The following is a 24161-nucleotide window of genomic DNA, read 5'->3' as shown; positions in this document are numbered from 1 at the left end:
ATCTATAAAACAAGATAGAAAAGGGATCCATACTATATTTATAATTATATAGCTTACTACATTGAACATTAAATCAAGTGCAAGTAGTAGTGAATATTTCCCTTTACACAAAAGGGTATTAGATATCAAAGATCCTAGTAAACACCTTTATAAAGAAAAGGTGACCTTATTTGTTTAAGAAAAATAATAAAAATTAACTATATAGGTAGTTCATGTTATATTAACAAGTGAGATGACTCAGGCAAATACCAAAGGGAACCAACCACTCACCATTTCTGAGCAAAGCCTGTCTGCTACTACCTGTTCCTATTTCTATGTTCCTTCTTACCCTATTCCTTCCACCTGCAGAGCCTTCACCTCTTCACGGTCAAATCTATCCTTATGTCTGTCAGGAATGATCTCAGTTCCTTCTCCTTGAAGCTTTCTTGAGGACTCCTATTCCCCCAACTAAAAGCGATCTCTCCATTTTCTGGATCCTTACTCTTTAGTTGTATAGTTATTTAGGCCCTTGGCTTAGTTCTCCTCTGAAATCATAGGTCTTTAATGGCAAGATGCAAGCCTAAGATATCACTGTGGCCTAAAACCATTCCTCTACAAAGTACACTGTTGCCCAACTGCCAATTGACCAGTGAGCTGGACCCCAGCAATCAGAGGCTCCTCATCCCTTCCCCTGTCATTGGAATGTATATCCCACTTGCGTTTCCTGCTCCCAGAGGCTGCTCCAAGGACACAGCCTTGAGATAATGCTGTGATATTGAGACCATTTGGATGGCTGGTATACTAAACCCAGCTAGGGCCTCTATATCAATTTCTAAGATTTGGCAGGTGGCTGCAGAGATCTAATCATCTTACAGCCACCCAAGATAAGCCTCATATGTTAGTAGTTTCCTTACTTATTCAACCTACCACCTTACCGATCTGGAGCAGCCTATTTCTTTCTTCAGCCTCTCCTTGCCTGCCTGTGTATAGCGGCCACTTTCAGATTATACCAAGGAAGTGCCTAAGGTATTTACAAACCAAAATATATTAACTTGGTGATATTCTAGTGTGTGAGTAATAAATGAATGCACAATTGCTGAGTTTCTCTCTTAAATAAACTCATCACTGACACTTTTTTCCTAGATAGTAGTAATATACAGAATGTTCTTCCCTAAGAGTACACTACTAACAATGAATAATACTACAGTTTTAGGGGTTTATCTATATTACAAAGCCCTTTCCCTACCCCCATCCCATCACCACACATCTGCCAAATGAATGTGTCTGGCATGGTAGCAGACACAAGTAGGTTCTCTATAAATTGCCATTAATTTGGAATCTGTTGCATCCTTTTAAGTTTTAAAGAACTTACAGAAACTATTAAATTTCCCTAGTACATAAACAGAAGGTATAATGGCAAACAGATACTGTGCATTGTGCATCCACATCAAAATGATCCAAGTGGTTTATGACCCAAAATAATCCCTCCTCTCCTCAAATGTCATGATTTCAGTGTGTCAGTAATGAAAGATAAAACACTAGGTTGAAATCATTCTAATTAGCATGAGAAATTCATTTCTTTCAAGGTGAGAAGCACAATAGTGCAAGGTTAAATGGCTGCCAGTCAACCTTACAATTAACAGCTTAGAGTTTGAAGAGCTTAAGCACAAGAAGATTCTAAAGGATTCAGAGGCCCTGATGGTCTCTATCAGTTACACTGTTTAGTGGAGATTAAATGGTTATTACCAAGATTCAGTGGAAGAATTGAGGGGTAACAATTTTCAAAAAGCCGAATGGATCAGACAACTCAACGCACGATGGGGATTTTAACAGGCAGAGCGGTTTTGAAGCATCTGCTGTATTCTAATTGCTTCTGTGACTACATCCAGTTTGGATCTACAAAATAAGTCTTTTTATAAGTATAGTTTACCAAGGACTTATATCATTCTGCTGATGACTTCCTTCTCTAGAAAAACATCCAATTTCATAAACATTTAAAAATGTTAAATTTCATATGTTGCCTTAATTCATAATCTGGTTACCAAGAAATATGGAGACAGAATTTTCCTTTCTAAGTTCGAAGAAAAGAAAATGAGAGGTCATCTTCTGGTCTTACTGAGTAGTTATGGGCCTAAACAGTTACTATAGTAACACCATCTATTGTCTGTATAATGAGAGCCCATGACCAGTTCCCCATCTCAAGTCACTCCTTTCAAAGCAATTTCCTTATGATATGTTAAAGGTAACCCTTTCTGACCATGCTTAAAAACTAGTGGTAGGAAAAAAAAAAAAAAAAAAAAAACAGTGGTAGACTAATCCACAGGATAAAATTCAAGCTCCTTAACCTGGCATACAAGATTATCCATGGGTTTGGCCCTACATAGCCAGGTTTATGGATCCCTTCTTCACACCTTCTTCCAGTAATACCAAACCTCTGGATAGTTCCATGAATATACCCAGTTGTTTAGTACCTCTGAGCTTTCATGTTGTTTGATGCTTTCTAGAGAATAGTTCCCCCTCTAACCACTTGGCAACTCTATTCATCTTTCTAGTCATTCATCAAATATAATTGAAAAAATACTGTGTGCCAGGCTATATGTTAGACTCTGAGAATACTACAGTGAAAAAGATATTGTACTGCCCTGGGGTGCCTGAGTGGCTCAGTTGGTTAAGTGGCTGGCTCTTGATTTCAACTCAAGTCATGATCTCAGGGTCCTGGGATCAAGCCCGGAGTTGGGCTCTGTGCTCAGTGCAGAGTCTGCTTGGGATTCTCTCTCTCCCTCTGCCTCACTCCCCATTTGCAGTCTCTTTCTACCTCTTGCTCTAAAATAAATAAGTACATCTTAAAAAAAAAAAAAAGAAGATCTCGTACTGTCCTCACTGACACAAGAAATTACAAACCTTGCCCTCTGTGAAGTCTTCTCCAGGCTGCAACCCCATAGTGGACCCTTGTCTTCCACCTTCCTTGTTCACAGTATATGTTGTCCTCATCACAGTGCCTGGTAAATATCAGCCTCTCTATGTTGAGAGCTCATTAGGACAGGGACATTGTTTTCCTCATCCTCTGTGATATCTGGCTTATTTTAAGTGCTTTATAAACATTTGGAGGGAAGAAAGGAATGAGGAAGGGGGAGAAAGGATACACATTTAAACCATGGAAATTTCAGGTTTTAAAGTATCTGCCCTTGGTGAAATGGCCGACATTCTTGGCTGTCTCCCCCAGGCCCTCATTTCTGATCTTTCCTGCTCTCTTTTTTATTTCTTCTCTCCTTCCCTTTCTTAATTCCACCTGGGATCACTCAACATCCTGTTCATGACTGGCCTTGTGTCTTATAGTCCATGGGAAATTTCAGGGGGGATTCAGGGCTTCAGAAATGAGGTGCCTCCATTTGGGACAACAGGTCCTCTATGTGTGAAAGAAGCATCTAGTGGGTGCCTTCTGGTATCATTACAAAACTGTGCCCTGGTTTGTCCAGGACCCGATCTGGTGGCTGGGACCATTTCAAATAGGTCTCAACATCAGAATCCTCATGCAGTGCCTTGAATCCACCAGACCTCCCTAAATGTCTGATGCAGATGCTGAGGATGAGGCAAAAATACAAGATTGCTTCCAAGGAAGCTCAGTAACCCTATATACAGTGCCAAATAGTCCAGCACACAGACTGCATCACATAAAGGAGGAAAAAAATTTAGAAAGGAGCTATTTTCAGTTTAGCTTATTGGCAAATTCTCTATAATATTAAGAAATAAAATTTTTATTTTATACTTTAGCAATACTTTGGACTATAAGTTGGTGTGGGGTGCACAATAAGAATTTCAGGGCTCAAGGACTTTAAAGCTATGGTTCCCAAAATGTGGTCTGGACTTGGAACATCAGCATTCCTTGGGAACTTATTAGAAATACAAATTGTTGGCCACGCACCAGACCTGCATTTTTACAAGTGCTCTAAGAGATTCTGATGCATGTTCAAGTGAGAGAACTACTGATCTAAAGGTTTTTAAATGACCTTCATGTATACAGGAAACTCATATACTGAACTTGAAATTCAGAAGGATACCTTCAAATTCAGGATCTCCTGAAGCTACACAAATGCTAACTCATTCATTCTCTCTACTCTCCATTGACACAGGCAGGGAAAATATCATTCCCTCTGTTTCAAATAGAAAGAAGACTAAATCTGGGGTTGGGTTGGGGTCAAACCACTGCACACAACGTTTTCAGGGCAGCAAAGTTAAAATCTGCATGGTCTAAATAACCAGAAAGGACATTTCCACCTGCTGTTTTTCCTCTCTTGTTGAGGGTTGGGAGAAGCTCTTTAACATATTTGTGGAGAATACTTAACATTTTTTTAAGACAGGTCTGGTTTTCCTTTATTTTTTTATGTATATATATTTTTTGGAGTTCGATTTGCCAACATAATAGTATAACACCCAGTGCTCATTCCGTCAAGTGCGCCCCTCAGTGCCCATCACCGAGTCACCCGATCCCCCCGCCCACCTCCCCTTCCACTACCCCTTGTATGTTTCCCAGAGTTAGGAGTCTCTCATGAATACTTAACATATTGACATGCTCAGGAGGCAACTGGACATTTCCAAAATGCATAGGTTGATGCTGAATGTGAGTAAAGCCTCAATTCGCAAAGGTTTCATTTCTACATGACCAGGCTTATACTCTGATACATTTTAGTTTAAATTGTCTCTTGAATCCTGTTAACATTCTGACATATATTAACACCACAGTGATTACTGTATCTGTGAAACTCCCCCAAAATGTAGTTAGGGCACAACAGGTACTAGCTACCTGAGCAGTTCACACTTATAAAACTGCACGAGGAGATTTCTTCATAGAGTCTAGTAATGATGGAAGTCCGGGGTTCTGAAAGTAATAATATTCTCATCTGTGATGAGGGTCCCACTGTGAGTACTTTCCCAGACAGGTATTTCAAAAGCACGCTCCCCATCATCTCAAAGTCTTGTAGCCTGCCCCTTAGCCGCTCTCTTTTCCTGCACACATCTTAGGCATGTAGCTTTCATCTTGTCCGTTTTCTAAATTGCTCACCACACATCCATCTGCTTCCAAACTTCCCAAATGAGTGAACAGCTCTCAGCTGCCCCCATTTCCCCCATTCCCTTTGTCCTGTAAGTTGATACCAGCTTTGTTTCCTTTGAGAAAAGGAAACACTTGAGGGGAGCTCCAGGCAGAGATAAATGCATTTTTTATTCCGTGATTCTATTGCTTATTTTTATAAAAGCATACAGTCTAAAAGGGAATCTAGATATCATCTATTCAATTCAGTGTTAATTTCTTTTTTTTGCAGTGGGACCTATCTTTTTCAAGACACAACCTGATGTATAAGTCTAATTTCTAAAACAGAGAAGAGTGAAACTATTTTTGGTTGAAGCTGGTAAAGGAGCAGGGTGTGCATCTCATTTGTTTCAAACATACTGTAAAATATCTGCTAAGGGCCTCCTCTGCACCAGACACTGTGTCAGACTCTGGAGAAACACAGATGAGCAGTGCAGATGCGGACTTTGTTCCCCAGCTACTCAGAGCCTTGTCCTTTCCTGGAGGCCCCAGGAACTCAGTTTCAAACTTACTGATCTAATCCAAGGTCCAGAGAAGAAAAGTGACTTGGCCAAAGGAAAGCCCTCCTGGTCATTTTTTTTTAAGATTTTATTTATTTATTCATGAAAGACAGAGAAAGAGAGAGAGAGAGAGAGAGAGAGAGGCAGACACACAGGCAGAGGGAGAAGCAGGCTCCATGCAGGGAGCCCAACGTGGGACTCCATCCCTGGTCTCCAGGATCACACCCTGGGCTGAAGGTGGCGCTAAACCACTGAGCCACCCGGGCTGCCCCCCTCCTGGTCTTCAAATCAATACCTGGGAGTTAAATGTACCCAGTGTTACTGATGTACACCTGAACAGATCACAGGGTGATGATCAGGAGGAAAAAGTCCAGGAGCTATGTTTGTTTATGACTGAGGCACCACACACAGAGATGTGGAATAATGTACAAAATGCATAAAGCTCCTAATAAAATAGTGGTGAATGTTTGCGTACCTCAACACTTGACCTTCATTCCTGTCATTCCCTTTGAGGAGATTGCTTTTGGTCATGAAATTAAAAAATTTAAAAACCCAAAAATTTCTCTTTTTTTAAGATTTATTTATTTATTTATTTATTTATTTATTTATTTATTTATTCAGGAGAGACACAGAGAGAGAGGCAGAGACATAGGCAGAGGGAGAAGCAGGCTCCCCGTGGGGAGCCCGATTCAGGACTTGATCCTGGGACCCCGAGATCATGACCTGAGCCAAAGGCAGATGCTCGACCACTGAGCCACCCAGGTGCACCCCCCCTTCCACAATCAAATTTCAAAGAAAAAAAATCTCAGATCGTTTCACTCAGGACCTGTAGGTACAGCCTCTGCTTTTCTACCCATGTCAGGTGTGACAATTTATCATCGATTGCTAGAAGTTTCCACAGTTGGGCTCTTCAGATTAAAGAGAAAGAAGGAAAAACTAAGACATAGGGTCTTATCCTTGAAGCACAGCAATTCCATGTATTGAGAATGACAATGCTAAAGAAATTTTAGCTTTGTTTTTCAGACCAAATCGCTTCCAGTGACTGCCCGACCTTCAGAGTGATGGTCTTTGCAGCTTGACTGAATACAATCTTCCTACAGGAAGAGTGAGGTAGGAGTTTCCTTTTCTGGGGAACCTGAAAAGCCTATTACTATGCACTGCCAGGCCACCATTTGGTCACAACGGACCACTGAATTTCAACTATTTCATCCTTGGAGAGTGACGGTCACTTACAGTAATAAAATTCGAGTTGCCTGGCCCTGGGCCAGACTTTCAACTTCTGTGCGTCTGTTTCCTCCTGTATAAAGTGAAGAGGCTGGACTGAAATATCTGTTAGATTCCTTCGAAGCTTTCTTCTCAGATATTCTGTTAGCATCAGCAGATACCACTACATTTTGGAATTTGAAACAACTTACCTAGAGAGGTGCAACCCAGGACATTTTCCAAACACCTGACCAGTGCTTCGATATCGCTGTCCTGTCAAAACAAGAGAGATTTACTTCTGTGTATGACAGAATAATATTTATTGACATAGAAAAATGTTCTTGCCACATTTAGGCAAAATAAAACAAAAAAAAAACTGGTTTCAAAATTTTTTGACAGTACAATCCCATTAAAAAATTGTTTGCAGTTGAAGTATAATTAACATACAGTGTTACATTAGTCTCAAGTGTACACTATAGCGGCCCAACAGTTCATACATGACTCAGTGCTCATCAATATGAGTGTACACTTAATATCCTTCACCTATTTCACCCATCCTCCCACTCACCTCCCTTCTGGCAATTACCAGTGTATTCTCTGTATTTAAGAGTTTTTTTTTTAATCTCTTTTTTCTTCATTTGTTCATTTGTTTTCTTTCTTAAATTATACATATGAGTGAAATCATGTGGTATTTGTCTTTTTCTGACTTTGTCTTTTTCTCACTTAGCATGATATCCACCAGAGCCATCCATGTTGTTGCAAATGGCAAGATTTCATTCCTTTTGATGGCTGAGTAATATTCTATTATATATATTACCACATCTTTATCTATTCATCTATCGATGGATACTTGGGCTGCTTCAATATCTTGGCTATTGTAAGTAATGTTGCAATAAACATAAGGGTGCATATATATCTTTTCAATGTTTTTGTTTTCTTTGGGTAAATACCCAGGAGTGGAATTACTGAATCTTATGGTAGTTTTATTTATTCATTTATTTTTTTTTTTTTGAGGAAACTCCATACCTTTTTCCACAGTGGTTGTACCAATTTGCATTCCCACCAGCGGCGCATGAGGACTCTTTCTTCTCCATATCCTCACCAATATTTGTTATTTCTTGTGTTTTTTTACTTTATAGCTGTTCTGACAGGTATAAAGTAATATCTCATTGTGGTTTTGATTTGCATTTCTCTGGTGATCCATGATTTTGAGTATCTTTTTATGTTGGCCATTTGTATATCTGTTTTGAAAAACTGTCTATTCAGGTTCTCTGCCCATTTTTTAAAAATTGGATTATTATTTTTTTGGTGTTGAGTTGTATAATTTCTTTATATATTTTGGCTATTAATCCCTTATTGGATATGTCATTTGCAAAGATCTCCTCCCATTTGGCAGGTTGCTTTTTTGTTTTGTTGATGGTTTCTTTCACTGTGCAAAAACTTTTTATCTTAGTATTGTATAATCCAATTTTTTTAAAAGAAAAATATCTCAATATGTTTGCCTATATCTCACTCTCTCCATCTCTATCAATCTATAGATCTATTCCTCCATCTCTCTGATGGGAAGAAGAGACACTGAAAATGTTGATGGTGGTATAAGGTAAGATTATGGATGCTCTTTATTTTCTCCTTTGTGTGCTTACATCTTTTCTAAATTTTCTATAATAAACAAATGTTATTTAATTTACAAAATAGCAAATGCTACTTAGAATGGGGAAAGGGTTTTATTCAATCTGTAATCCATCCATCCATCCATACATACATACATACATCAAAAATCAAGTAAATATTATTTTTGTAGGGAATGTCTCTACCAGCTTTTCTTTGGAAATGTATGGTCTTCTAGGGGTCATAAATCTAAGAACTGCACTTCTTATTTACCTTAACCCTCAGTAAGAGTCAGGTACCCTCTTGAGAGCTGAGGGAATCCCAGAACTGTATTTGGCAACAAATATTGTCTTTACTACAAAAGAAATATCTGTCCTGAATCCAAGAGACTGAAAATATCCACAATAGCATCATAATGACCTGGGAAAATGGAACCATTTAATTATTTTCAGGTTTGTGGCTATACTGAGGGAAATCAATAGTTTGTGGCTCACCTGCTCCATTTCAAAACAAGCAACACATTTCATATTGAAGTAATTGTGAATTTTAGAAAAATGCATTGTGGTATAATAGACTACTCTAAAACATTACATAAATGTGTTGTTTCATAATATAACATCCGGTGGGGGTTTGAGCAGCCACTTTTTATGCATGTGGTGAAACCCAGCATCATTTCATGTTCCGATGTATAAAAGAGGCAATGATGAAGAAGGTTATGGCTGGTTAATGCTGGTCAATGAGGCCAAAGCATTAACTGAAGACCCTGGTATCCAGCCCAGGTATAGGGAGGCAGGGAGATTTAGAAGAGGGAAAAACAAATCCTTTCCTTCTTCTGTACCTTTGTGGTCTCCAAACTTAGCAGGACAGCTTTGACAGAGAGGAACCCAGCAGAGACATCCTCTGTTGGAGGAAAAGCAAAGCACACATTGGCATACACAGGTGATGACACCAACTTGGCAAGCTTAGGTTGTAAGCCTTGCTCCTCTACTAAGTGTCCTGGCCTGGGCCAAGTGGTTTGACTTCCCAGGCCTTAGTTTCTGTATCTGTGAAACTAAGGGATTGAATTGGATGATGGTTAAGGGACCTTCTAGCTCTAAAACCTGGTTCTTCCAGCAAAGAGTTAGATGGACATGACTGTGTGGATTGTTTTCCAATATAGCGACAGCAAACCTTCCCATTCCTTTGTTCCTAGACCATTCCTCATATCAAACTTAGACTCTCTCTTCCCATCTCTTAAGCTGGCCCTGACTTGCTCTGGGCCTCAAAATGTGGCAGAAGTGATGTTCTGTGACTTTTATTATTAGGCCTTAGGAGGCCATGTAGCTTCCATTATTACTCTCTTGGAAGCCAGCAACAATGTAAAGAATTCCAGGCTCTCCCAGTGGTGATATATTATGGTGAGATGTCCTGCAGCATGAGAGGCCTTGTGAAGGGAAACAGAGGCCCCCAACCAACAGCCAGCATCAACTGTCTGACATACATGTGAGGCCACCTGGGACCCCCAAGCTGAGCTCCCAGCAAAAGGCAGCCACATGTATAAACATATATAAAGGCAGCCACATGTATAAACAATATACATGGAACAGAAGAACTGTCTAGTGAGCCCAGGCAACCTACCTAGAGTCACGAGAGACAATAAGTCATTGTTTTAAGCCATTAAGTTTTGGAGCATTTTGTTACACAGTAAAAGATAACTGAGACACTAAACTAAGATGGCTAAGTATTTTACAATTTTTAGGTCTCCAGCACCCAGCATGGACCCAGGAGCCTGACGAATGCTAAATGCTCACCTGTGCAGGTCTCTTCCAGAAACAGAACAATGGCATTGACTCTTTAGATCACAGTCTACCCCTAGTTGTACAGTATGGTTCTCCCCACTCAAAGTACCTCCTTCCTGGCGAAGTAGAGGAAAGAACATACTACTTCTTAATTCTGTGGCCTTGGTCAAATTGGTTAACCTTTCCCAACATCATTTTCCTTCACTGTAAAATGAGGAGAATAATGTCGTCCCCTATCCCACACAGGGCTCTTATAAAAAACAAATGAAATAATAAAAAGCCTTTTGTGGAGGGTATGACTTTGTTGGAAATACCCAATGGATGGAAGAGATAGAACAGGGTAGAACAGGATGGGATGGGAAAGGGACGGAGATATAAAAGATTAAAAAGTCCCTATCACTGTATCTGCCACAGAATATAGACATTTGCAATAAGTATTTGAGTTGAGTCAAGCAACGAAACAGCAAGGACCCAAATCAGGGTGTAGAAGGTATCTGGATGGCTTAGACATACCAGTTATATCTTTCTAACATAGAGGATAGGGAACCCTATAGAAGTCTGTGGGAAATAATTCTAATCCAATTGAATGAATGAATGAATGAATGACTAGATGGATGGATAAACAAATACTAACTTTTACTGAGATCTTAATATGTGCTGTTGTTCCACCACCTTACATGTATTAATTCATTTAAATGCAACTAAGTGGTGCTATTTTTCTCCCTATTTAACAGTTAAGAAAACTGAGGCACAGGTAGATTCCATAATGTGACTAGGTTCATGCAGCTAGTAAGAGGTAGAACACGTGGTATTCTCCAGAGCCTGAATTCTTCTTAGTCACTAGTGTACACATACTTATAGTAGAAGGCAGGCCTCCAAACCCAAGCAGAGTTTCACAATATTACTGGAGGAACCAGGGTATAATCTCATGAAAGAGACTCAAAAACAATTCTTTGCTGAGAGATATATATAGTATAATGCAGCCTGGGGACAAGATGCAGCAGAGGAGTTCTTCATCAATGGCTTCGAACTCCAGGTCCTAAGAGAACTTTGAGTAAAACATCAGTTCTCTGTCTAAATATGGCTTCCAGGGATCCCTGGGTGGTGCAGCGGTTTGGCGCCTGCCTTTGGCCCAGGGCGCGATTCTGGAGACCCGGGATCGAATCCCACATCGGGCTCCCGGTGCATGGAGCCTGCTTCTCCCTCTGCCTATGCCTATGTCCCTCTGCCTGCCTCTCTCTCTCTCTCTCTCTCTCTCTCTCTGTGACTATCATAAATAAATAAATAAATAAATTTTAAAAAAAAATAAAAATAAATAAATAAATAAATATGGCTTCCAGGGGGAAATCCCTGGGTGGCTCAGCAATTTGGTGCCTGCCTTTGGCCCAGGGTGTGGTCCTGGAGTCCTGGGATCGAGTCCCATGTCAGGCTCCCTGCATGGAGCCTGCTTCTCCCTCTGCCTGTGTCTCTGCCTCTCTCTCTGTGTGTGTGTGTGTGTCTCTCATGAATGAATAAATAAAATCTTTAAAAATAAAATTTAAATAAAATAAAATAAAATAAAAATAAAAATAAAAATAAATATGGCTTCCAAAAGAGGGTTGTGCATTCCCTTAGTGGAGTAAGCAACAGTCATGGGCCACGTAGGAACTTGAGGCCTCTGCCAACTTCCCTACTTGCCCTAAAGACCGTGGCCTCAGAAGTCATGGACAATGACTAAGCTCAACTTACATCCCCAACAAAGGACAAGTCACTTTCTGTCTCTACGCTGCAGATGAGGGCATTAAGACCAAAACTCCAACCGTACCCACTGAACACTTTTTAAACATTTGAAATGTCAGACTCACAGGAAAGTTGCAAAAGCAGTTCAAAAATCCCATATATCCTTCACCTTGATGTCAACCTTGATGTTTTCATGCCCATTCCCCCATCTATTTATACACGCCGAGGTTTTCCACCTTAGTGCCACTGAAGTTCTGGGCCAGGTAATTCTACTAGTATATTACAGGATGCTTAGCAGCATTCTTGGCTTCAACTCACTAGATGCCAATAAGACACTCCCATCATCCCTCCCTCAACCCTAGGAAGTAGAAACCAAAAACGTCACCAGGTACTGCCAAATGTCTCCCAAGGGTAAAAAAATCTCCCCTGATTGAGACTAGTTGATCTACATATAACTATATCCCCAGATACATATTTTTTTCTACTGGTTAAATTTGGATCAATTTGGTGATCAAAATAAATGACACTAATGATTAATAAGCCACAGAATTAAATAAAATCCAACTGTTACTTTTTAACATTTAAATGAAACTTTGTCTTTTGAAAAAGAGACAATTCATTATAAAGATCAGGTTCTCCTTTATTTTTACATTAAATAATTTAGAAAAGGAGTTAAAGAGCTTGTCTCACTGTGTTGCAACTTCATTTAGCAATAAACTCATTCCTTGTGTTCCAGCAATTATTTAATTGAACATAAAGGACCCCAGTAGAAATATACCCACCCCCAGGAGAAAGGAAGAAAAATGGAAATGAATACCATGTCTTTCTAAAGATGTTTCCCAGTACTTTGCACCATGTTTGCACTTTAGCAAGGAGTTCAATCATGGAAAACATCTTTCAGGAGCATATTATGGCTGGTACAATGTGGGGATTATTCTGTTGATTGGAACCTGTGCATTTCCTCTCTGTTTCACAATTTAAATTGATCTCTGCCAGAGCTAAGTGAACTAAGAGAGCAACCACATCCAGATAGAAGCTAAATTGCAGTGCTACCAGTCTGCACTCCTTTCAGCCAAGTGCCAGGAAGCCGAATTTCAAATGTTGTGAAGATAACATAATTGTTCTTTTGCTGATGAATTCAGAAGCTCTTTAAGCCTCCTTCCCCCATAACCAATTCCTCCATAACAGGTCTTCAAGGCATGAGGAACATCTGGTAAGATTTAGTTCTGGAAAACTGTCCCACAGATTCAAGTTTGGTCAAACACCCAGATTTTTTCCAGAAACAGATGCAGTAATTTGGCTAATGAATTCAAAATTGCTCCTAAGGGGGATAAGGTAGCTGTTTTGAAAAGGTCAGTTGAATCTGTAACGTACGTGAGACCTAGTGACACCTGCCCAGCGGCCACAGGCAAAGTTATGGTATCTGAAGCAACCTCTCCTTTTAAACAATGTTTATATAGAGTTAATAAAAAATAATATGTCCTCTAATAATTCATATTTATTTTTTATTCTGGAAAATAATAGAAAATTATCAAAAGAAAATAAATATTACCAAAGAAACCAGTCACTATTGATATAACACAACACACACACACATATCTAATTAGTCTTTTCTACATGGATCTATCTTTCAGATATTTGAAATTATACCATAGATGTATGGTACACATAGAATACACAGACACCCATGCATTTTTGCTTGGACTTTCATCCCATGCTATTAAGAATGCTTCATAAATATAATTTTAATAGCAGCATAATCTTGTGCTATATAGCCATATCACATTTCTTTATCTGTGCCCTCATCATTGGACATCTGGGACGCTTCCACTTTTTTGTTGTAAATAATTCTGCAGTGACTATCTTTGGACATCAATCTCGGACTCATGTGTAATATGATTTCTTTAGGTTAGTAGAATCATTGAACCAAAGAATGTGAACATTTAGAAACCGTCCTCTTTTCACTGTTCTCACTCTTTTCTTCAGGTTCCCACCCATCCCAAGGAGGGCATTCTCTCCACAATGAGCTCCTTTATATTTTGTTTCATCTTCCTCTCATGAAAATTTGCTTTCTCTCAAGAAAAAGAGTAGAGCCATGAAAGCCCAAGGTGATTGATAAGGCTCATGTGTTATTTCAGGGTATTTGTGTTTTGATGAGGTATATAACCTCATATCAGCGGAATGAATTTCTAATAGCAAAAGTTTAGGCACCAGAAAGCAAGCACATCAAAGGAGAAAATCAGATGGTATCTTTTCAGGCCTGTAAAAATCATACTGCATCGATTGATTTAATTATCAGCAAGTTCTATCTGATTAAATAATTCAGATTATCTCCTCATCGTAGAGCTAGTCATGGTGAAAGATTTAGTTCATACACACACAAAACTGTCACTTGATTACTCAGTTGTATTCCATTCAGGAAACATTTACTGAATGCTAGTTACGTACCAATGTATACAAAGATGAGGGAGACAGATGCAGCAGCCTTACTTAGCCCACCATTTGGGGACAGACCATCCATTTTCATAGATGGGAGGGAAGAGAGCACATGAACAGAGGCTGGGAGGGATGATCTTGTGTTCTGCTGTATCCCAGACTAGCCTTTCAGCAGTGACCTCCTTCATTATTTCTCCTGCAATGCAAGCTGTCTACCATCAGGTGGCTTGTAGGATCACAGAAGCCAAACTGGGAAACCAGTACCAAGGCCCTTCTTTTCTATTAAAAAAGAGCCACACATTAAAAGTAAACAAGTAAAAATCCAACAGTTACCCTAGCTCAAGCCACCATCAATCATCTCTTGCCTCCTTACTTCTCTGCTTCCACTGTGGCATTGCTTTAATCCATTTCCCTTATAAAAGCCACACTTTGTTGCTGTGCATGGAATACAACCCAGAGCCCTGTAGATAGAATGAAATCCAGTCATGGCTTGCCACGTCTAGTGTGATCCAGTTCCTTTTGATCTTTCTAATCTCGCCTCTTTCCACTTGCTCTTCTGTGCACCTTGCTTCAGCCACATTGCTCTCTTCTCTTCAAATGCACCAGGATCTTTTGCACCTTGGGGCCCTTCTCATTGGCTGAGAATGCGTTGGCCTCACATATATATTCAAGTGACTGCCTTCCTCATCCTTCAGATCTCCACGTTCTGTCACCTGCTCAGAGGTCCTCTGAGCATCTGTCTAAATTACGTTTCCATCACCACTTTAGTTAACCCTATCGCAGTGCCGTTTCTTTTGATTGATTCACTTATCCAAAGATAAAATTAATGTTTTGTTCATTATTGTGAGCTCCATGAGTGCAGGACCATGCCTGCTGAGTAATTATTAGCTCAGAGGTGGGCACACAGGAAGCAACCAATAAACCTTTTTTGAAAATGCTGATGAAAGAAAAGCCACCCAAAGCAACAAACAGAATATTCCTGTTCCTACCTCACCATGCAGGTTTTATTTAAATTCAGAGCTTCTCAGTCCAGTGCAAACTTTGAATGCATTTTCCCCATTCAATTTTTTCAGAGGCTTTTATTTACAGAGCTTCCTATTGAGCCATCTGATGGTGCATCTTCTGCTTCACTCTTTATTTTCCTTGGCTTGTTCTTTTTTTTTTTAAGATTTTCTTTATTTATTCATGAGAGACACACAGAGAGAGGCAGAGAGGGAGAAGCAGGCTCCATGCAGGGAGCTTGACGTGGGATTCGATCCCGGGTCTCCAGGATCACACCCTGGGCTGATGGTGGCGCTAAATCACTGAGTCACCCAGGCTGCCTGGCTCTCAGATGTTCTATCGTATGGCTATTTTCTGACTCTTTCTGAGCTGACCTCAGAGACATATGACCCACAGGCTACCCCTAACTGGAACTTCCTTTGGTGAAATCCCTCTCAGGAGCCTCTGGGAAACTTTCTGTTGTTACCTTCCAAATGTCCCAAAATGAGGAATGTGCTCTCAAAAGATGACCTCACTATGGGCTGAAGTCCTGCTACAAGTTCTCCCTCCCTGTGACCACTGCAGGGTACACACCACTAGGCACTGTGAGATGTGCTACTATTGAGAGATAAAAGCCTCAGGTGAAGCATGTGAATGTCAGGTTTAGAATTTCTCATTCTAAATTTAGCTTTTTGCTCATTAGTCCCCCAGGCCTTCCTTGCCTCCTAGTCGGTCCTTCCTGGGCCTGGTTTACTATTCTTCCCAATTCCACATTCTAGCAGGCCCCAGGATATTTGTCCGATAGATCCTATGGCCCATAAGGAATAGGACCCTTTACTATCTGGGTCACAGATTTATCTACCTTGGCTTCAACAAAACTATACCATATGTCTGTGGTATCTTGGAGATTCATAACCTTCATGAACACATTGAAAGCTCTGAAAAGCCTTCTAATAAAGATCTAAAACACTGTTTAACATAGTATTTCCCAAACCTAATTGCCTGTGAAACCCAGGAACATTCTTTGGGAAAGCCTCATGTGGACTAATACATTAACCGAGCTTCCTGTCCCATTCAGTCTACTCTAGGATCCCCAGGTGTCTTTACTGGATTTAGTCCTGGGACATCTGCAAGCTCCCTGTCCTTACTCTTGTTCAAGTAAACATTTTCTACTATGAGAACCTCTATCCTATTACACATAAGTTACTCTCATTGGAAGAAAGATTGCTTTAGTATCCTTAGATCTAAAATGCCTTTAACTTTTCAATTAAAACATTTCCTTGGTTCTTTCTTTGAGATTAAAAAATAATGCTACTGGGATCCCTGGGTGGCGCAGCGGTTTGGCGCCTGCCTTTGGCCCAGGGCGCGATCCTGGAGACCCGGGATCGAATCCCACATCAGGCTCCCGGTGCATGGAGCCTGCTTCTCCCTCTGCCTGTGTCTCTGCCTCTCTCTCTGTGCCTATCATAAATAAATAAAAATTAAAAAAAAAATAATGCTACTTTCCCACCATTGCCCTCAAGTCACTTTACTGAAAATACCTAAGTATGAGCATTTCAGCAAAAAGATATTTACGTCCTACTACTCCACATTAGAACCATGATTTTTCTTTTAAAGATTTTATTTATTTATTCATGAGAGACACAGAGAGAGAGAGAGAGAGAGAGAGAGAGAGAGCGAGGCAGAGACACAGGCAGAGGGAGAAGCAGGCTTGTGCAGGGAGCCTGACATGAGACTCGATCCCGGGTCTCTAGGATCACGCCCTGGGCTGAGCCACCCGGGCTGCCCAAACCATGATGTTTTAGATTCTGGAGCAACTTCTAAAAAGATGGATGGAGCATGTTTTTTTTTTTTTTTTTGCAAAGGTTAACTGAAAGAGTTTTTATCCTTTAGCCTTGCAGACATAGGTCACAGTTACCCAAAAGGATTTTAGGATGAAACTGGGAAAGTATTTTTGGAATCAATAACACATTTGGTGATAGCAGACCTGTACCAAACCCTGTTAAAAATTCAGTGTGCTTCAATGAATTTCTCAGTGTCCTTTTTTTTGAAATGGAAGTGTGGTCAACATATAATATTATAGTTTCAGATGTACAACATCATGATTCAACATTTATATACATTACAAAGTGATCACCACAGTAAACTAGCTTCCAACTCACTCTCCTTTTAATTGCTGAGCAATGAAAACAGTTAACATTGTATGGGGTATTTTCTACTTCACACCTGTGATAGGGAGGCTTTCCAATCTTGTTTTGTATTCCTAGGTAGTGGAGCTCTTGGCCTGTTTCCAGTCACAGATCAGCTTTGGAGGTGAGGTATAGATACGTAGTCCTCTTACCCAGTGACTCTCAAATTTTACTCTGTGTAGGAATCATCCAGGGATCTGGTTAAGAATGCAGAATCTGATTCAGCAGGTCTGGAGTAGGGTCAAGATTCTACATTTTAACAAGCTCTCAACAGCTACTAATACTGCTGGTCCATGGACCACAATTTCAAGAGCAAACTTTAGCAATAAGAATGATTGGTGCTAGACTACTTTAATGAGCCTGCCATGAAGATTGTACTAGAAAGATCTGTTTATCTTTAGAGAATTCTCATTTATTCAATTAGTGTGAATGTTACTTTAAGCTGGGAAGAATTTCCACAAGCACCTATTTTACTAACTCAAGATTTTTCAACTTCAGCACTAGTGACATGTTGGGCTGGGTAATTCTTGGTGTGGGGGACCATTGTGTGTGTTGTAGGATGTTTGGCAGTATCCCTGGCCTTCACCTACTACCAGTACCCCCCCTCACCCAAGTTGTGACAATTAAACATGTCATTAGAAATTTCCAAATAGGGTAGCACCGGTGGCGCAGCAGTTTGGCACCGCCTGCAGCCCAGGGCATGATCCTGGAGACCGGGGATTGGGTCCCGCATTGGGCTTCCTGCATGGAGCCTGCTTCTCCCTCTGCCTGTGTCTCTGTCTCTCTTTGTGTTGCACATGAATAAATAAATAAAATCTTAAAAAAAAAAAACTTCCAAATACTCCTAGAGGGCAAAATGCCCACTGTACTGACATGGAATCACTTGGCATCATGATACTTGTCGCATTCTATTATAGATATGAGTTTATAGACTTCTAATTGATTGCAATGTATATATATTCCACAACTTAGAAGTTATCTTCATGAAGAATCAAGGTAATTTCCAAGAAGGACTATTTAAGTATTAAGACTAAGACATTTCTCCTTCTCTGCATGGCTTCAAGAACATGATGTCTTTTCTTTGCTGAGCTTTACATTTAGAATAGTGGGATGTGTATGTCCATATATGTGTGTGTGTAAGGTATAACTATAGAACTTACACAAAAACCATAGGTATTAATATATTAGATATTTTATACATAATACATGTCTGAAACAATAGCAAAATCTCCCCTTTACTCTTGTTTTCTTTTTTTTTTTTTTTACTCTTGTTTTCATTTAAGAAATATGTGAAGAACTTTGGTGTATACAGTACTAGATATGTTCATGATGAATTAGAGAGTGACAAAACTCAAAAGAATCACATTTATTATTGAAGTCTTCTGTGTCAGATACTTTAATATTTTGAATATTGCATACACTGGAAATCAAAAGTTCAATTAAATGTTAGTTTTCAATAACACTCTTTTCATGTCCTGAAGACTCTCTGGGCCATAAAAACAAAAACAAAAATCCAACCACCTATAATTGCCAACCAATTCTGTTGCTTCCCTACTCAACTTACTATTGGTATAATTAGAGAATTCTGATTCCTGAAAAACATAAAAATCTCCCAACCATAAAGAATTCAGTGGTGTATATATTAATAAAAGAAAGAATAAAAGCCAAACAATCTTGTCAATAGATGCAGAAAAAGCATTTGAGAAAATATAATGTCCATTCTTGATAAAAACCCTCAACAAAGTAGGGATAAATGAAACATATCTCAGCATCATAAAGGCCATATATAAAAACCCCCACAGCCAATATCATCCTCAATGGGGAAAACTAAGAGGCTATGGTCAGGAACATGACAAGGATGCCCACTCTCACCATTACTATTTAACATAGTACTGGAAGTCTTAGCCTCAGTAATCAGACAACAAAATGAAATAAAAGGCATCCAAATCAGTAAGGAAGAAGTCAAACTTTCCTACTTGCAGACAACATGATACTCTAATGTAGAAAACCCAAAAGACTCCACAAAAAAATTGTGGAACTCATACATTAATTCAGCAAAGTTGGAGGATATAAAAATCAATGTTCAGAAATCTGTTGCATTTCTATACACCAATAACAAAGCAGCAGAAAAAGAAATTAAGGAATTGATACCATTTGCAATTGCACCAAAAACAAAAACATATCTAGGAATAATCCTAACTAAAGTGGTACCTAAGAAAGAACCTGAAGAGGACACAACAAAATGGAATAGCATTCCATGCTCATGTATTGGAAGAACAAACATTGTTAAAATGTCTATACTACCTAAAAGCAATCTAAACATTTAATGCAATCCCTATCAAAATAGCGCCAACATTTTTCACAGAGCTAGAACAAATAATCCTAAAATTTTATAGAACCACAAAAGACCCCAAATAGCCAAAGCAATCCTGAAAAAGAAAAACGAAACTGGAGGCATCATGATCCCAGATTTCAATCTATATTACAAAGCTGTAATCATCAAGACAGTATGGTCCTGGCACAAAAACAGACACACTGATCAGTGCAACAGAATAGAGAACCTGGGAATGGACCCACAACTATATGGTCAGCTAATCTTTGACAAAGCAGAAAAGACTATCCAATGGAAAAAGTCTCTTCAACAAATGATGTTGGGAAAACTGGATAGCAACATGCAGAAGAATGAAATTAGACCATTTCCTTACACCATACACAAAAATAAACTCAAAATGGATGAAAGACGGCAATGTGAAACAAAATCCTAGAGAACACAGGTAGAAGCCTCTTTGACCTCAGCAACTTCTTGCTAGACACATTGCTGGAGGCAAGGGAAACAAAAGCAAAAATGAGCTATTGCAACTTCATCAAGATAAAAAGGGTTTGCACGTTCTGGGACCCAGATTGAGGTAAAATGGCAGGATCGTGGTGCCGCTGACACAGGGATGAAAATAGTTACACGTGGAAGCAGAATTTAAAATCCATCTCTCGGGGATCCCTGGGTGGCACAGCAGTTTAGCGCCTGCCTTTGGCCCAGGGCACAATCCTGGAGACCCGGGATCAAATCCCACGTCGGGCTCCCGGTGCATGGAGCCTGCTTCTCCCTCTGCCTGTGTCTCTGCCTCTCTCTCTCTCTGTGTGTGTGTGACTATCATGAATAAATAAATAAAATCTTTAAAAAAAATCCATCTCTCTTCAAATCATCTTTTACACCACCCAATAGCATCTTGATTCACCATGGCATTGGCAGCAGTAAAATGGGCAATATCAAACAGAACTGTCTGGAAACATTTAATTCCGATTCAAAATGGAGCTTTATATTGTGTTTGTCATAAATCTATGTATTCTCCTCTACCAGATGACTATATTGCAAAGTAGAGCTTGCTTTGACATCTGACGGCAGGACGATAGTATGCTACCACCCTCTGTGGACATTCCATATGAGCATACAAAACCTATCCCTCGGCCAGATCCTGTGCATAATAATGAAGAAACACATGACCAAGTGCTGAAAACCAGACTGGAAGAAAAAAATGAACACTTTGAGCAAGGACTTATGATAGAACAACTTAGCAAAATGTTCTTTACTACTAAGCACCATTGGTATCCTTGTGAACAGTATTATAGACGTCGTAGGAAACTGGATCCTCCAAAAGACAGATGATACTGAGGTTTTCAGGAATCAAAAAGATGTTATCTTGTGTCTCATTTGCCATTTGAGAAATGCAATTGAGTATATTCACTAATATGCTATATAGCAAAATAATAAAATGTATTTTCATATGTTAAAAAGGGGTTTGCACAGGAAAGAAACAATCAGCAAAACTAAAAGGCAATCTATGGAATTTTTGCAAATGACATATCTGATAAAAGGCTGGTCTCCAAAGTCCATAAAGAATTTATCAAACTCAACACCCCAAAAAACAAATAATCCAGTTAAGAAATGGGCAGAGGACATGAATAGATACTTTTCCAAAAAGACATACAGGTGGCCAACGACACATGAAAAAATGCTCAACATCACTCATCATCAGGGAACACAAATCAAAACCATGATGAGGTACCACCTCACAACTCTCAGAATGGCTAAAATCAACAACACAAGAAACAAAAGGTGTTGGCGAGGATGCAGAGAAAGGGGAACCCTCTCACATTGTTGGTACGAATGGAAACTGGTGCAGCCACGTTGAAGAACAGTATGGAGGTTCCTCAAAAAGGTAGAAATAGAACTATCCTATGATCCAGCAATTGCACTACTCTGTATTTACCCAAAGGACACAAAAATACAGATTTGAAGGGGTACATGCACCTCAATGTTTATTGCAGCATTATCAACAATAGCCAAACTATGGAGAGAGTCCAAATATCCACTGACTGATGAATAGATAAAGAAGGTGTGGTGCACATATATACAGATGAACATATAGGAAGGGGGAAAAGAAAAGGAGAGAGAGAAACAAACCATAAAGGACTCTTAATGATAGAGAACAAACTGAGGGGATGGAGAGAGAAGGAGGAGGATGGGCTAGATGGGTGATGGGTATTAAGGAGGGTACTTGTGATGAGCACTGAGTATTGTATGTAAGCAATGAATCACTGAATTCTACTCCTGAAACCAATATTGCAATATATACTAATGAAAATTTAACTTAAAAAAAGAGAGAGAGAGAGAGAATTCAGGGGTGTGGAAAAAAGTAGTTTTCCAATCTAGGAAGATTTTTTCTGAGCATTATTTTATTCAAATCTAATACTCTGATAGACTCAATGAATCAAATTCTCAATAACATCTGGACATGGATACTCCATAACAGACCAGGGTAGTCAAAATGTCGTTACAAGGTTTATACCAAACCAGAACTACGGAGCATCCTACATTTCATGTTAATTCTTAGAGGCAAGCCCCAAATACTGTCATTTGTGCATATCACAAGCATTGGTTTGTTCCTTGGAATTCAAACTTTTATTTGAAAGTTGACAAGAAGCTATTTTGAAAATATAATCCAATAACTACACAACCATATTTCTACACCAATATTCCTGCTAGGAAAAGAAAAAGAATCTTAATTTATCATCTATATCACCTAGGACAGTTTCAGCTACAAGTAACCCAAAGCCTACATAAACTGGCTTAAACAAAGAGCTCCAGTATGTTCCTCTCCATGCACTCTCAGACCCCCTCCTCCCTGAGAAAATATATCCTCACACTTTTTGACCAGGATTGATTGCATATTCTTCTTAAACCAATCCCTGGTGGAGTTTAATGGACAAACTGGCTGGAATGAATAGGATTTAAGATTTATCCAGATCAGGCAGCCCTAGTGGCTCAGCAGTTTAGCGCTGCTGTCAGCCCAGGGCGTGATCCTGGAGACCCGGGATCAAGTCCAACGTTGGGCTCCCTGCATGGAGCCTGCTTCCCTCTGCCCCTCTCTCTCTCTCTCTCTCTCTCTCTCTGTCTCATGAATAAATAAATAAAATCTTAAAAAAAAAAGATTTATCCAGATCATGAGGGGAGGCTGGCCACTGGCACAAAGTGAAGGCTCTGACAGAATGGACCAAGGGAGAGGGGCACAGCCTAGTGGTTAGGGGCATGGGCTTTGGATAAAGCCTGACTGAGTTTACATCTGGCTTTGCCATTTGCCAGTTGTGTGTCTTGAGCACGGTACCTAACCTATTTTTTTTTTTAAGATTTTACTTATTTATTCATGAGACACACACACAGAGAGAGAGAGAGAGAGAGGGAGAAGCAGGCTCCATGCAGGGAGCCCAATACGGGACTCGATCCCAGGTCTCCAGGATCACGCCCTGGGCCAAAGGCAGGCGCTAAACCACTGAGCCACCCAGGGATCCCCGGTACTTAACCTATTCATGCCTTACGTTCCCTAACTATAAAATGGGTTGTTAGGAGGAATAAATGTTAGCATCTCCAAAGTGCATAGATCCATGTCTGTGACATATTAACTGTAATATGTGTTTGTTAAACAAAATGCTCAAAAATGTTTGTTTGGTACATGACCAATATGCTCAGCAGCTTGGAACCCAGCTTAACTTTCTGCTCAAATTGTTGGAATGGATAATGCAGTTGAAGAAATCTCTTTCTGAAGCAGTTTGTTTCTCAAGCTGTCGCTGACAGTCACTTATTCCCCTGAGGGAACAAAGCAATGAGAAGCCACTCACAGAGAAGCCCAGTCCCATGAGGTTTGTTGTCCAAAGTCTAAGGACACTTGACCTTTATCTGGATGAAGAAGATATTACAGAGAAAGGAGCCAGAGTGAGGCAAGGCAGAGAGGTAAAGACATTGTGTCCTTCACTCTTCCATGTTTCCCCTGTGAATGTCTTCCTCTCATTCAATGAGAGATAAAGAACTGTAAGTTGGCTAAAAAAGAAACAAAGCACTTATTTAAGAGAAATGTTACATAAGTCTGAAACTTGAGAAGTTTCAATGTTCACTTACACAGCTTTCTTTGAAGGTATATATACATATAGCTTCATATATATATATGGATAAAGAGATCTAGCAGTGACATCAGTAAAATGGTAACCAGTTCACAATATTGTGCCCTTCTTAGAATGAATTGTGAATGAATGAATGAATGAATGAATGGTAACTACCTGTCAGAAGACCTTACTTTCAGATGAGGGCTCAGTTTGGGTACCAATAGCCCTTAGCAATTGTACATCTATCTTT

At 39.7% G+C, this 24161-nt stretch overlaps 1 protein-coding gene and 1 pseudogene across 19 annotated transcripts in view; one reads left to right on the top strand and one right to left on the bottom strand.

Moving 5' to 3' along the window:
* The window catches only part of NEK11 (NIMA related kinase 11), a 253722-nt gene that overhangs the window by 67855 nt on the left and 161706 nt on the right, over nucleotides 1-24161 (bottom strand). For 18 of the 19 annotated variants that reach the window (XM_035705157.2, XM_049099933.1, XM_049099937.1 and 15 more), the window contains one exon: nucleotides 6981-7041. In XM_035705157.2, coding sequence (XP_035561050.1) covers nucleotides 6981-7041 — 61 coding nt within the window. Of the gene's footprint in view, nucleotides 1-6403; nucleotides 6863-6980; nucleotides 7042-24161 lie in introns of those variants that run through there. The other variant, XM_049099943.1, reaches the window with a different exon arrangement.
* LOC112661186 (39S ribosomal protein L42, mitochondrial-like) lies at nucleotides 20673-21220 on the top strand (annotated as a pseudogene).

This window comes from Canis lupus, chromosome 23 (assembly GCF_003254725.2).
Source record: "Canis lupus dingo isolate Sandy chromosome 23, ASM325472v2, whole genome shotgun sequence".
NCBI lineage: Eukaryota > Metazoa > Chordata > Mammalia > Carnivora > Canidae > Canis > Canis lupus.
This window is presented reverse-complemented; position numbering and strand designations above follow the sequence as displayed.